General features: G+C 33.3%; 1 protein-coding gene across 3 annotated transcripts in view; it reads right to left on the reverse strand.

Annotated features, from left to right (window-relative positions):
- LOC145293023 (phosphatidylinositol 4-phosphate 3-kinase C2 domain-containing subunit beta-like) overlaps positions 1 to 14865 on the reverse strand; it is a 264977-nt gene that overhangs the window by 14571 nt on the left and 235541 nt on the right. For all 3 annotated transcript variants that reach the window (XM_080139309.1, XM_080139311.1, XM_080139310.1), the window contains 5 exons: positions 14081 to 14237; positions 13610 to 13716; positions 10081 to 10206; positions 6642 to 6717; positions 3429 to 3565 (listed from right to left, as the gene is read on the reverse strand). In XM_080139309.1, the coding sequence (XP_079995435.1) occupies positions 3429 to 3565; positions 6642 to 6717; positions 10081 to 10206; positions 13610 to 13716; positions 14081 to 14237 (603 nt within the window). The remainder of the gene's footprint in view (positions 1 to 3428; positions 3566 to 6641; positions 6718 to 10080; positions 10207 to 13609; positions 13717 to 14080; positions 14238 to 14865) is intronic.

A 14865-nucleotide genomic window follows, 5' to 3' on the forward strand; every position in this document is an offset into this window, starting at 1 on the left:
CAAAAAAAAAAAAAACTGCCCGGTGTCACCCGTGTGTTAAAGAAAAAAAAAGTTTTGGTAGATAGGTAGGATCGAACCTGGAACCTTGAGGCAAAGGTGGAAAAAAATCCTGACATGTAACCCATTCGCCCACCACAGCAGAGTAACAGTAAAGTGATTTCATTTAACAATTAAAACTTAAATGCGCGATTTTAATGATAATGAGGTCAAACATATCTCGCAGTCAGCTTTCGTTGCAAGGCTGTTTTTTTTGTTTTCTTTCCAACTTTGGCTGTTTGTTTTTCCAAGATGTTGGGGATGGGGAAACCAGCTCCCTATAAAAAGGGGAGTGTCCCATTGAATAGCAATTGTCTGATATAAGAGGTTTCCCCCACATTGATCAAACTTTATTGCTTTTCTGGATGTCCCTGCGACGAGTGCCGGGAAACTGCTGATACGGATTCAGTTTTGCTTTTTTATACTGAAAAGCGAAACAAAGACTCGGTGATTGAAAAAAATCTCGAAAATAGCGTGTAAAAGTCAGGCAAATTAAAGATAGATGTGACCTCCGTTCGTAACTCATATATATTATGATTTAGACAGTATATAAAAAGTTTTAAGAATGAGTGAGCATGCCAAGGCCCCCCCCCCCCCGAAAAAAAAAAACTTTGCCGGACATACACAAAAAGTGCACACACAAACACACACACATTTTCGCTTTTATATATATACTAGCGGGGGGTACCCGGCGATGCCCAGGTGTTTTGAGGTGTGTGTGGTTTTGGGTAAATCCAAACTCCGGGGGTGGGTGGGGGTTAAAATAAAAAATAAAAAGTTTTGGTAGGTGAGTATGAGGATCGAACCCTTGAGGCAAACTTGGAAATTAAAGTGTGAATAAAAAAACGTGCGACGCTAACCAGTGGGCCACTGCGACATACAACGAAAAATGTTTGAATTTATTTATTTAACTATCAACAGGTGGCAGCAATAAAAGCTAACTTTGCTGCTTCTATTTGACCTAATTATTGAGGTGGAAACGAAATGGAAAAAACCCTGGGACCTAACCATCTCGGTCACGAGAGAAGAGGAATGAAAAGCATCTTAATTTAACGTTTATAAAACGAAATTGACAGGTGCAAAAAACTTAAGTTGCGTGATGGTTGACCTTGAAACATGATGCGGCTGCAAGCCAGTTTTCACTTGTTTTATACTGAAAAGCGAAAGAAACACGCGGCGACCGAAACATCCGGAAAAAATGCTGCATGAAAGCCGGGCAAGTTAAATACACACGCGACCCTCATTCTTAAGGCGTAGATATTATTATTTAGACGTGATATAAAAAGCTTTAAGAAGAAGCAAGCCGAGCGAGAAGGCCGACGAAAAAAACCCTTTTGCAGACATACACAAAAAGCGAACATACATATATACATTTTCGCTTATATATATAATATATATATGTATGTATATAGATATTCTTTATTAATCTTATGGAGAATAGACTTATTTTGCTATCTAATTTACATAAGTGTTTGTGGTATGTACAGGCACATGTATGTAAATTAGATAACACTATAGACAGTCTTGAAGTCTTAAATTCTCACAGAGACATTAAAATCTATTAATGGTTAAATCAACAGAGTGGAAAAAGTGAGATCAATACATAGAAATAGCTCAGAGAGAGATGGCTGATTTGTTCAATTAATTATAAATTACAGCTAATTTAAAAAGGGATTTTATATCAAACATAACTCAATCCCAGAACTAAAAAAATATTTTATCATATATTTTGCGCAATTAAAGTATGAATGAAGCTTTAGGGAAACAAACGTTTATTAACTCACATTTAGTACTAGATGGGATGATTCCAATATTTTTCCTGATTCCGATACAATTACCGATTCTTTTCTAAATTCTTGGTTCTGAGTCTTTTAAAATCTCTAAATATTTAGTAGGGTTGGAACAATTAATTGGAATCGGGAATCAAAAACATTGGAACTTTTTAAAAGTATTGGAAAAATTTGTGCCTATTTTCGACACCAAAAACGATTCTTTTAATTGTTAGTTTTTTTTTTGTTTAAAACTTACTTTTCCATGGCTCGTATTAATGATGAAATAATAAATATATATTGATTTTAAACTATCAGTAAAACTAAAATTTATACATCACTTCCACAAGTGTATTTTTATGTTACGTATTATATGGGTTTTTACAATAATCTACCCCCCTCCCCAAAAAAAAACAATCTATATTTAGAAATTTATAAAAAATCAGAATCGGTAATTGTATTGGAATCAGGAAAAATATTTAGCTTTTAAAACTTTTAATTACTGTAAAAACTCATATATACTGTGCATATATTTCTGCAAATGTAAAGAGTACACTTGTGTCTGTAAAGGTGGCGGATGGATCTAAAATTTTTTGTTTTACTGGTTGTTTAAAATCGATGAATAATTTTATCATCAGTGACACAATTAAAAATTAAGTTTTAAGTAAAGACAAATAAATTATAAATTCATGAAAGATACTGTCAATTTTGGATTTGCTTATCAAGTACATATGTTATCATACCAAAGCCGTTGGATACAAAACGTTTGGGGTTTTACTTTCTGGTACTAGAGGGATTTGCCAATTTAAGCCTCTCTAAGGTGCCAAATACAAAGTTTAGTCATGAAAAAAAAATAAGTAGAAAAATTAAAATCTTCTTAGTGTTATGATGTTTGGATAAATGTAGAGATACGAAAAATTAAATCATGAGGAGTTTAGAATAGACATGTCTAAAGAAAAATCTTGCTCGTAGTGGTGTGAGGAAATTGAAAAAAAAAATAAAAGTTAATTAAATTATTACAAAAAGGACTAAAACAGAATAACTATTGAAAAAAGAAAAAATTAATTAAGATTTTTTTAAATAGGATTTTGAAATAGCCAAATCATTAATTATAAAACGGCCATCCCCCTCCCCATCACCACTACTATTCCTCTTAAAATAAAAATATTTAAATTTTAGGAAAAACAAATGAAGGAATACATGTTAATTAAAAAGAATCAGTTTTATAATATAGGGCATCTTTATAATTAAATTTTTTTTTTATCATGTTATTATTTTTTTTAGCTTTCAATAGGAAAATTGAAGGAATCAAACCATAGACATTCTGGTGGATTTAATTTAGTAATTAAATCTTTTTAGAATAATATTTTTTAAATTGTTTTATTTTATGCTATTGCATTTTATATTGTAATAATTATACAATTAATATTAAATAAAATTTATTAATTCAATGTGTAAGTCACATGACCACAGGAAAACACACACACACACACTCAAAATCAGCTGATAAATTCATAAATATTTAAAAACTGAAAATTATTAAAAGCTAAATGTTAGTTTGAAAATTCAATATTTTTTCTGCAATTTTTTATCGTAAAGAAATGATTAATCATTGGTTCTTACTTTCCCGACAACGGAGGCCAGTAGACTAGAGGAAAACGCTGCACCAATTTATCACGGAACTCCAGAAACTCCGAAAAATGACGAAAGACATAGGAAGGCACTTTTTGGTTTTGTCGCATGATTCTTATGATATAAGTCTGGAAAAAAACAACAACAAAAAACAAAAAAAAAACGCATGAATTCAATTGTAAAAATAAATGAAGTACTTGATAGATTTTCATTTAAAAAATAAATAACTGATCGACTGTTGAAAGCAGCCTGAAGAATTCCTTTTTGTTAACTACTACACAAAAATGTAGGGGAGAGTACCACTTATTTCTCTGGATTGCTCCATTTACATTTCATTTGCACATTATAATGCTGAGTGTTTTAATAAGAAGGCATCAAATACCATTGATTTTTTTTTTGTACATGGGAGTCACCACTTATCAAGGCCCGGAAGCCACTCAAAGATAAGGGGTTTTTCATCTTTGGTATAATTCAACAGATGACTGAATTCCAGTTTCCTGGCCCATTATATATTATTAATAGAGATCTAACAATGATAAAAAAAAAATTCAAAAATTAAATAAGTGGCAATTTATAGAGATGTGTGTAGAGGTAGCATCTTATATGGCTTGCCAACTACAGGGTGGAACGATAAAATTGTCACCATAGAAAAGACAACATGATTATGAAAACCAGTTTTCTTTATTTTTGTTGCAGACCATCTACTAGTTGGCTAGTTGCGTAATAAAGCAATAGGAGCCTTCTATCATGTCTGAAAGTGACACAATGTACAACGAGCAAGATCGGAGATGCGCCGCTGTACAACTCATGCTCTCTACTGATCCAAGATCTTATCCTGCCTTGACAGAGTTCAAAATAGACTTCATAGCCTAGTAGAGGATGCTCTTTTCTCTTCCCTGCAACCTCTTTCTCACAGAAGAGACATTGTGAGCCTGTCTCTGCTTTATCGTTATTTTCATGGCAAGTGCTTGTTTGAGCTCCAATCTATGGTCCTCCCTCGCCAAACTTTCATGAGAAACACTCGTCTAGCTAAAAACACTATCAATAATTTCCCCACTCTTTATCAGTTCCTCAACCTAAACATAGATTCCATGAAGAAAGCTTCTTTCTTACAACTGAACACTTGTGGAACTGTCTTCTGTTTGCCTGCTTTCCAGCTCATTACAATATGGTCGTCTTCAAGTCCAATGTAAACAAGTTCCTGATGAGCAGTTTCCCTTAAGCAATCCAATTTACCAAATTTACACTAACAATTCCTATGATATTGTCCTATTGACTACTGTACACTCTTTAACCCTTATACTCGAGAGGCCTCTGGGCCTTGATAAGTGGTGACTCCTATGTAAAAAAAAACAACAAAAAGTTATGATGGCAGGACCATTGCAAGCACTCTAAAAATGCAAATTTTGACATTTCAATGCTTGAGGGCAGTGCTTGAGGGAAGTTTCCAGCCATGGTTATGGTCTTTGGTATGATTTCAAGTGAGGGCTAGATCATGCCACCTCACATGTTCGAAGTCGCCTTGAAAGTCAACACCAAATTTTACCTGGATGTGCTGAAGAATGTGGTGATTCCTGGTACAATCAGGTAGCTGCTGCAGACGCTGGGCGTGGCAGCAAAACTTGACACCGACCCACAAGTCCAAAGAAACTCAGGCTTAGTTTCAGGAGTGCTATGATTTTGTACTCTTTTCTTACTGGTCCCCCTTCTTCCTCTGACCTGAACCCGTGGGACTACTTCATTTGGTCGTATGTCAAGAACATTACCAACATGACCTCGCATAACACCAAAGTCAGCTTAATCGCTGCCAACCACTGATTTCCCTCCGGTGTTTGTAGAAAAGGCATGCTCCCAGTTCTGGACCCGTATCGAGGCAGTGATTGAAGCTGAAAGCGGCTACATTGAATAAATGTCAGCTCTACTACATAATCAAGTTACCTGAATTGATTTTTTTTCAATTAAAATTTTAAAATACAGCTGAAGTGTTGTTTTTTTTTTAGGGCGACAAATTTATTGTTCCACCCTGTATGTCCTGAGAGTATCCTCATGCATTTCCTAAATCTTTAATTTGTGGCCCCCAAGAACCATACCCTAGTAAATTCTCTCAGCTGGTAGGTTAAACCCCATGAAAGTTTAGCTTGGTTTGGGCTTAATGGCTCATCAACCACTGTAGGGTCATTTCAGAGCCAAACACTATTTCTGATCATATCTGTTTTAGTCAAACTTCATTTCTTGGTTAAGCTTTATTTCTTAGGTAGAGTTTATTTCTTGGCTAGGGTCTATTATTTCTTATTTATTTGAGAGATATTGTAATATATTTGTGTTATATTGCTTATTGAGGTAGTTTTAAATTCTTCATGAATGTACCCAACCTGCTGCATTGTAGGTTTTGTCTATGCAATGGTAAAGGCTAGGTTCATCACTTATAACTGTGGTTGGTGATCAAAACGTAAAAATATTATTCCATGTAATGTAATTAGAATTTATGGACCCATTGGCATAGTGTTTGCTAATGAGCTGGCAGACCAGAGTTCAATCCTCAGTCAAATCATACCAAAGACTAGAAAGAAAAAAAAATGATACTTGATATCCCTTACTATACACTTATAAGGTGAGGATCAAGGGTAAGCGGAGTAATCCAAGGAAAGCAGTAGCACACTTCCCTATATCTGTATAGTAGCCAATAAATATTATCCTTCAGGTCGGCCTTGACTATGGTTAACCACAATTTTTTAAAAAAATATTTTAACATAGGCATAACCCCTTATCAAGGCCCAGAGACCACTCGAGGATAAGGGTTAAGAGTTTACAGTAATCAATGGGACAATATAGTAATCATTAGTAATGGAAATTCGGAAATTTTTACTTGAGAATTACCACTTATCAAAGCCTGAAAGCCACTGAAGGATAAGGGTTAATGAATTTAAGTTGGTAGTGTATTTAATCGTTAATGGTGTAAATTGGGTAAAATTTGATTATTTATTGGGGCAGTTCAACAAGAATTTGTTTACATTAGATTTGAAGACTACTATGTTGTATTCAACTGGGAAGCATGACAGTGGAACAGTGTTCCACAGGTGGGCAGTGCTGGGAAAGAAGCTTTGTTCATGGAATCTGTGTTTAGATTCAAGCAGAGATATAGAGTGGGAGAAATCGTTTACTTAGTCATCATGATTTTTATGCTTTGGCCATGTTAGTACTTACATAGTGTTTTTCAGGAGTGTATCGTTTTTCAAAGTCAACCACATCCAATTTGTTGATTCTTCCATCTGTATGGATACTAGAAAAGCAAAAAGACAACATCAGAATTGATATTAAGAATCCAGTTGGCGAGTTTGTATTTTCATGATGAATTTAGAAATTTATAAAGAAAATAATTGTAATATCTGATGTTTGAACCAGAATCAAATTTGGCATTAAAATATAGGAGGAAAGAGTGACGATATACATGTGTATGAAGAGGAGACATCAGGTTTGGATACATAAAGGTTTTAAAGGATGCAGTGTCTTTGCAGCAAACAATTGATGCTGGCAGTTTACTAGGCTTTTTTCCTTTCTTTTTTTTATTATACAGGAACCACCACTTACCAAGGCCCGGAGGCCACTCGAGGATAAGGGTTAATGGGTATACATTAGTCAATGTGATTATGGCGTAGTAAACATAAGTAGTGGGAATTTTGTAAATTGTATTACTTAGGGGGACGGTTCATCAAGAACTTGTTTACGTTGGACTTGAAGACAATCAGATTGTAGGCTTCAGCAATTCTGAGTGTAAATAACGGTTTCCGTAGGTCATTACAACTTTGCTTTTTTTTCTAACTTTATTGACATGTCAATGTGCAACACATGAAGATAAAAATCGTTGTCATCGGCGAGATGGTTAATAATTTTGTGAATGTTTACCAAGTCAGTTGGTAGACATTGTGGAGTCCAAGGAAGCAAGACGTTCGAAATATGGTAATGTGCTTGGCTGTAATTTTCTGAGCAAAAATGGTGCTTTCAGACTAATGATGCAAATTCTAAGTATGGCCTCACCATAGGTGTATACTTTTTTAAATTAGATGACTAGAGAGCAGCTAACAAAGGTCTGAATGATGCCAAGACTCTCAGCTTTCTTGTCAATTTTAGAGATGTCCTTTGTCCAATGCTAATTGCTGCTAACTGTAGTGCTCTATTCACGTGCAAAAAATGACTTCTTGATATTAGTGCTGTTAAAGGAGGATGTGGATACTTGATTTTTTTCTTCCCAAATGCATCATTGTACACTTGTCTGCAGCTAGCTTCACTTGCCAATCTGTGATCCATTGCTGCACTGTGTCTACATCTTTTCTCCATGAGCATTAAAAATACGTCATAACTGTTTGCATCTTATCAAAACAATTTGTCTTGAGATAAATTGTTTCACTGTTGTTTTTGAAGCATACTGTATTTATTGATATTTTCCCTGGGACCCAAAACGAGGTTTGGGTGGAAAACCACTTTTTAAAAACTTTTTATTATTTCCATTTAATTACAGAAAAGTATTGCTTATGTCTGTAGGTAATGTCTTTCTTTGTATAATATGTCATAACCAGTCCATAACATTGCTTACTATTTTTTTTTTTTTTTTTCAGAAAAATAACATTACCAGGTTGAGGATATTGAAATTGTCTCATACATTTTAAAAAGTAAAATTATTTTTGATGAAAATAAAATATACGACCATAATGCATCAGAAAAAAATGTAAACATGTCCAACATGTTGAAAATGGTGGAATGACTTAAAAATCACTGATGCAATTTTTAAAAAAGTAAATTATACTGTGCATACTTTTGTCAAATAAAACAAAGAAAAAACAAACAAATAATAAATAATGTGGTTTTATACAAGTTTTTCGAAACTGTGCTAAATAGCACTTTTTAGGATTCCAATAAAATATTACAAAAAACATTTTTATTTTGATTAAAAATTTGATTAGATTTCTTATTTATGTTTGGCATGTTTTTTGTTTTTTTTTTACATGGAAGTCACCGCTTATCAAGGCCCGAAGGCCACTCAGGGATAAGGGTTATTGCGTGTACTGTAATCAATGGGACAATATCGTAGTAATCGTTAGTAATGGAGATCTGATAAAGTGTCCTACTTAAGGGGGCGGTTTATCAGGAACTTGTTTATGTTGGACTTGAAGACATCCAAGTCGTAGTTAGGTGGGAAATAGGCAAACGGAAGAGAGTTCCACAGGCGTGCACTTCTAAGAAAGAAACTTTGTTCATGGAATCTACGTTTTAATTTAGGCACAGATAAAGAGTGGGGAAAATTACTGACAGTGGTTTCAGCTAGACGGGTGTTTTTTGTGAAAGATTGGCAAGGAGGGACCAAATATTGGAGCTCAGACGAACGCTTCCCATGGAAATAATGATAAAACAACGACAGGCTTGCAACGTCTCTTCTGTGGGGGAGAGGTTGCAGAGAAGAGAAAAGGGGCATCCCCCACTAGGCTACGAAGTCTATTTTGTACTCTGCCAAGGCAGGATAGGCTATTTTTGATGAGAATTGATAATTTGTATTATTCAGATTATTGTTCTCATCACATTTCGGTTAATGTAAGCCTCCAGCTTTCTTCAGACATATATATATATATATATATATTATAAACACACTGAAATTAGCATATTTGGGCAGCATTTTTTCTCTTATGCATGTTTTGTTGAAACAGCGGGGATAATTCCTGTTTGTTTTTCTTGCAATCCATTTTATTCATTTAAGTGCTTTTAATGATTTGAAACGATTTCCATCAATTTTTCAATAAATTCACCAAATGCAATTTTTACCTCTCTTGCCTAAAGACAACTCTTGGAAGTCGAAAATGTTCACGACTATGGCAAATTTCTTTTTACACTCGAACAAAATGTTCGAATATTGGCCCACCAAAAGGAAAAAATGGATTACATGAAAAACAAACAGGAATTAGCCCTGCTGTTCAACGAAACACATATATAAACATAGGCATATATATAAGTAACAATAGTACACATTTTAAAATAAGATCAAGTTTAAAGCTTCATAAATTCACACTAGAATTGTTCACATAGCCAATGGCCATATGGTGCAACGGATAAAGTTGCTAAGTTACTCATTTCTAAGTTACAGTCTTCTGAACGTGATACTAAATAAAAATAAAATAAAAATTGCTTAACATTTCTACTTGGTCATGGCTGACAAAACAAGAACAATCTACCACCCATGAATTAAATAATGGGTTTAGTATGAAATTTTGTATAGATTTCCGAGTTAAACAAGGTACCTCTGGAAAAAGTTGGAGACTAAATCAGCCAAAATGTTGTGAGAATAACATCCAAGATGAGAAGAAATGTCTGAATAATTCATAATACCAATAATACAGAGCTCTTCATGCCGTTAAGTACAGCAAAAACTAAAAAATCTTGAGAAATTAAAAGTAACTAATATAAAAAAAAAATAGTTGAAGAAAATATTTTTGGAAAAAGTCAAAATTTTAGAAAATGAAAAAAAAATCAGGGTTGGAAGAAATGATTGTCGCACAGTAACTAAAAAACAAGTTTTCTTTCGCATACACATTGGTTTGAATGGTCAAAAAAGAAAATACAAGAAAGCATAATTTTTCATGAGGCATGTCATACGTACCTGTAGGTTTTGGGAACAAATGATAATAAGGCACCCTCATTATGACTGGAGAATTTCAGTTGCGCAAGGTTGTGTAGGAAAAAGTTGAACTGAGTAAATACCGATCGAGAACTGTCTTCAATCATTCTGGAATAAAGAAATTAAAATGCAGAAGTGGAATTTAGTATGAAATTTTGTATAGATTTTCGAGTTAAACAAGGTACCTCTGGAAAAAGTTGGAGGTTAAATCAGCCAAAATGTTTCAGTCATTTTTTTCTCGTCTTGGATTTTAGAAAATTCAATAAATTTTGATAAAAAAAAAATTTGTTTTTATTTTTTTTAGAAGAAACATGTAGCGTGACAACAAGAGATTATAAGTATAAAATTGAGGTCATACAAGAGCGATATCTCAAATTTCAAACTTCACACATTTTAGTGCTTGATGAGTGACTTCTTTTTGACTGTTTCTTATTGTTGCTAAACTCACAATATGAAATAAACACAAACAACAATTACTTTGTCAGCTGTTAAAAAAAAAAATCGTTTTTATTCAATGCTTCTAACAGTCACAACAGTCATGGGTGGCCATGTTTGTTTCATTCAGAGTTTCTTGGATATTCTGCACAAACTCGCATGTCATAATATCAAGCTCTTTCGGGAGTCTCTATCACTGTTACTCTATTTGTGATTTTAAACAATTTGTATGCATCAGACCTATATTGTTTCTTTGTGCCTTTTTTTGATATAATATAATTTGACGCTTGTTCAGAACTCCTCCCTCATGAAAAAGAAAAAAGAAAAAATCTGTATGCTGCATACACTTGTGATGGAAATAAAACGCCAAATATCATGAAAACTGATAAAGTAATTTTATTTTTATAAAAAAAATCATTTTAAAGCTAAATGGAGTTTTTCCAATGCACCCCCCCCCCCTGAATATTATTAAGAATACAATTAAATACTGATTTGGAGTTATCTCCCTTGTTCCTTCAAACAGTTTTCAAGATGGTGTCACAAAATCGTCACTTTTCGTTTAGTTATAAAATTTAATTTTCTTATTTAAAAATAAAACGATTTGATCTGTATACGTGATGTTTTGTGTACATTTTCTTTCCATCAGAGGTATGTACATGTTACAGATTTATCTTCTTTTTTTTTGTGAAGGGTGGGTGGAAATTCTACATAACTACCCATTTTTTTTAACCAAATTTGGCCATTTGTTTTGAATTCTCACTGTCAATTAACTGATGCCATAAAAAAAAAGAACAATTCAAATGCTAAACTGTGTTTTACAAACTCTCCAAAATGACTGCACTTCATTAGTCCTTCAACTTTATTATTTTGTTCATTACATGGTTTTGTCGTTTTGAGTCTTTGTCCATGCTTTATCCTAAACTACTCCCCATGACTAATTTTGTTACAAATGTTTACAAAATTACAAGATAGAATTTTGAATTATCTTTTAGGTGCATCTTAATATCTTTGAGAATATTTGTCCACAAGTTGGTTAATCACGTTTTCGTTTTAAATACAGGGAGTCTTTGGTTTACGCCGGTCCCGACTTATGCTGTTTTGAGGATACAAATATAAAAATAATACCAAGCGTCGTTAGCGATGTAAACAAACGTGAACTAGTTTCTGGTGTGCGGCAGAGGAATATGTTTTGTTTTGGTTGTGGGCAAGGAAGACGGTGTATCTACCGACAATCTCAGTCATACGTCATTTTGGTTGTTTACAATGGTTCTCTCGTGTGTTTGATTGTTTTTTTTTTTTTTAACTGTTTGCCCTTCGTTATGGCTCCCAAGCGTAAGGCAGATTCTTCTAATGGTAGTGCATAAAAAAAAAAGTTGGCTTTAGTCATTCGACTGTGGCTACCATTATTAAGGATAAAGTGCACATCATTGGACATGTGAAAGGATCTGCTCCTGTGAAAGCAGCGGTGATAACCAAGCAGCATAGTGGTTTAATTATTGAAATGGAAAGATTATGGGTGCTTCGGTTGGGAGATCAAAATCGACACTGTATTTCAGCAAGCTTTATGGTGACTCAGGAGAAGGCAAAAAGATTGTTCAAAGCGTTGAAAAAATAATAACCTCTATCCCTGTCCCTTGCAACATCCTTTCCAGTATGCAAACCAACTAAACGAATAAAGGTAAGGAGTTGTTCTCTTTCTTTATTAATATTTACTTTAATTCATGTGGTAAAGAATTGTTTTCTCTTTTTTTAATACTTTTTTGTCATTAACTGTTATATTTTATTATAGTATAGTACTTTACAGTACAGTGTACAGTATTTTATTTTTGATGTTCTGATTTACACTGAAATTCGGGTTATAACGTGTCTTAAGAATGAATCAACGTCCTAACTCGAAGACCCCCTGTATCTGACATACCTATATATACAAAAAAAAGAGGTACTTATGCATTCTACAACCCAAAATTTCCATGAAGTTACTCAGATTCACTCGGCAGCTGATGTCAATAATTGGAAACGGCTCATCACAATGTTAGGAACTAACGTGCTGTCGGTTTTCAGCTAATATCAATCTAAGCAGGCAACTCTTTCATAAATTAGAAGAAAAAAAAATTTAATTGTAATCGCATAAGTTATGGTTTAGGGTTAGGGATTAGATAAATGTTTTTTTTTTTAGCATTTTAAAAATTGAATATTTATTAATATTTACTTCAATTCATGTGGTAAGGAATTGTTTTCTCTTTTTTTAATACTTTTTTTTGTCATTAATTGTTACATTTTATTATAGTACAGCACTGTACAGTATTTTATTTTTGATGTTCCGACTTACACTGAAATTTAGGTTACAACGCATCTTAAGAATGGAACAACGTCATAACTCGAGGATCCCCTATGTGATATACCTACATATACAAAAAAAAAAGATGCAACTTTGTGGAAATCGCAAGTCATACAATGCATAAGTACCAAGAAAGGAATTGTAGATTGAGAGAGAAGAAAATGTAATAAAAAGCTGAATAGTTGTTTCATTCAAAATAAAATAGTTACAAAAAGATTCAATTAAAGGAAATGAAAAGATTCAATCAAGAAAAAGAAATAACAAGTGTCACTTGATGAAGTAAAGAAACAATGGAGAGAAGCTCAGAGGAGAAGAAGAAAAAGGAGCCATTCTGGGAGAGTGGTTAATCTGTCATGTTTTAGTTTGAAAAAAATTTTTTCATAACTTCATGCGCAGATTGAATGGACATTTCTAGCATTTTTATTGGTCTCACACAATTTCATTTGAAACGTATATATTGAATGACCACGTTAACCAGACTAGCAACAAAATTCCGCATCTTCACTGCAAGCATCCCAGTATGCTGAAAAATTTTCTCCTCTAATAGTTTCTTTCCTCAGACTGCTTCCATTTGGAATTTATTTCTGTTTTCCTGACTGTACCAAAACAGAGAAATTTAAATGCAAGCCAAAGTCCAAATCTTTTATTCATAGAAAACACCTCCTCCCTCCACCTGTTTTTTAAAAAATTATTTAATATCAATATTGCTTATCTGGAATGCAACAAAATAAAACTAACCGAGTAAAAATGGCAGCCGCTTCTGCATCAGATTTTCCTGGAAGCAAAGCCTGTTGGATGTATGTAACTGCACTTTCTGAAACTCCAGGAATGCCAGAGCGAGACATCTGGGAAAGAGAGAGAGAGAAAAATCATTTTATTTTTGTTTTGCAGATTTATCTTTAACTTTTTTTTTGATTATCAAAAAAGTATTTTTACAAAATGTCTAACTTTTGAAAAAAAACTAATTAAAAAAAAAATATTTATACAAAACTTACAATTGTATTTCAGTGTTTCTTCACACAATTACTGCTTAAAAATTGAACTAAGATTCTAATTTCATGTTATGCCTAATTTTTGAAACAAATTAATTGATAGCAATTTTGACAAGTCATATCATTTTTTTTGTGTTTTCTACAGATGTGATTGATAAGCTTTTCATAAAAAAGTGTAAAATGCATCATCAGCAAATGTAGAAGTGTGTACACTTACCAAAGAAAAGAAATTCAAGAAGAGGTTCCTGTTTTTGCGCAAGATGTTGAATGCTGTACAACAGAGATCAGTAAACTGTTGGAAGCGGCTGCTGTTCTTATCTCCTCCGTTAATGACATACATCATATCAGACGTCAAAACAAAAGGCACACGATCTCTGAAACACAAAGTTTTAAAAAAAAAAAAAAATGGCTTATGAAATTCACTATTTTTCATCATTTGCAATAATTTCCCAATGAAAATAGTTTTTACAATTGACATCAAAAATTAATTTTTTTTAACTATTTATTTTTTTATGTTATTTTATACTTTTTCATTTATTGGTTTGAAAAAGATGCAAGAATAAATTTTAGCACTAAATTCATGTTATTATTCATCTGTGAATGTATATACCATGCACTGGATAAGGTGGGCGAAGCCATGGCTATAGCCTTTGATATGTCCGAGTCTCTCCCTCTTGGATAGGGTCCAAAGAAAAGTTTCCAATCTAATAAATCCTGTCTGGCATGAAGGATTTGCAATTGAAAATGAAATTGTATGGTATAACTGGACAAATACTAAATATAATTAGATCCTTCTTAGACAATAAGATCATCCAGGTTGTCATCGATGGATGTACATCCAAACAGCATAACATTAATATGTGAGTGCCTCAAAGGTCAATCCTTGGACCACTATTACTCCCGATATTCATCAACAACCTCCCTGACAATATTGTATCTGAGATGGGCATATTTACTGATAACTATAACCTGTACGAGGGAAGAACAGATGTACACAAATCT

This window comes from Euprymna scolopes, chromosome 14, assembly GCF_053919585.1.
Source record: "Euprymna scolopes isolate OS-2025 chromosome 14, ASM5391958v1, whole genome shotgun sequence".
In the NCBI taxonomy this organism is placed as follows: Eukaryota; Metazoa; Mollusca; class Cephalopoda; order Sepiida; family Sepiolidae; genus Euprymna; species Euprymna scolopes.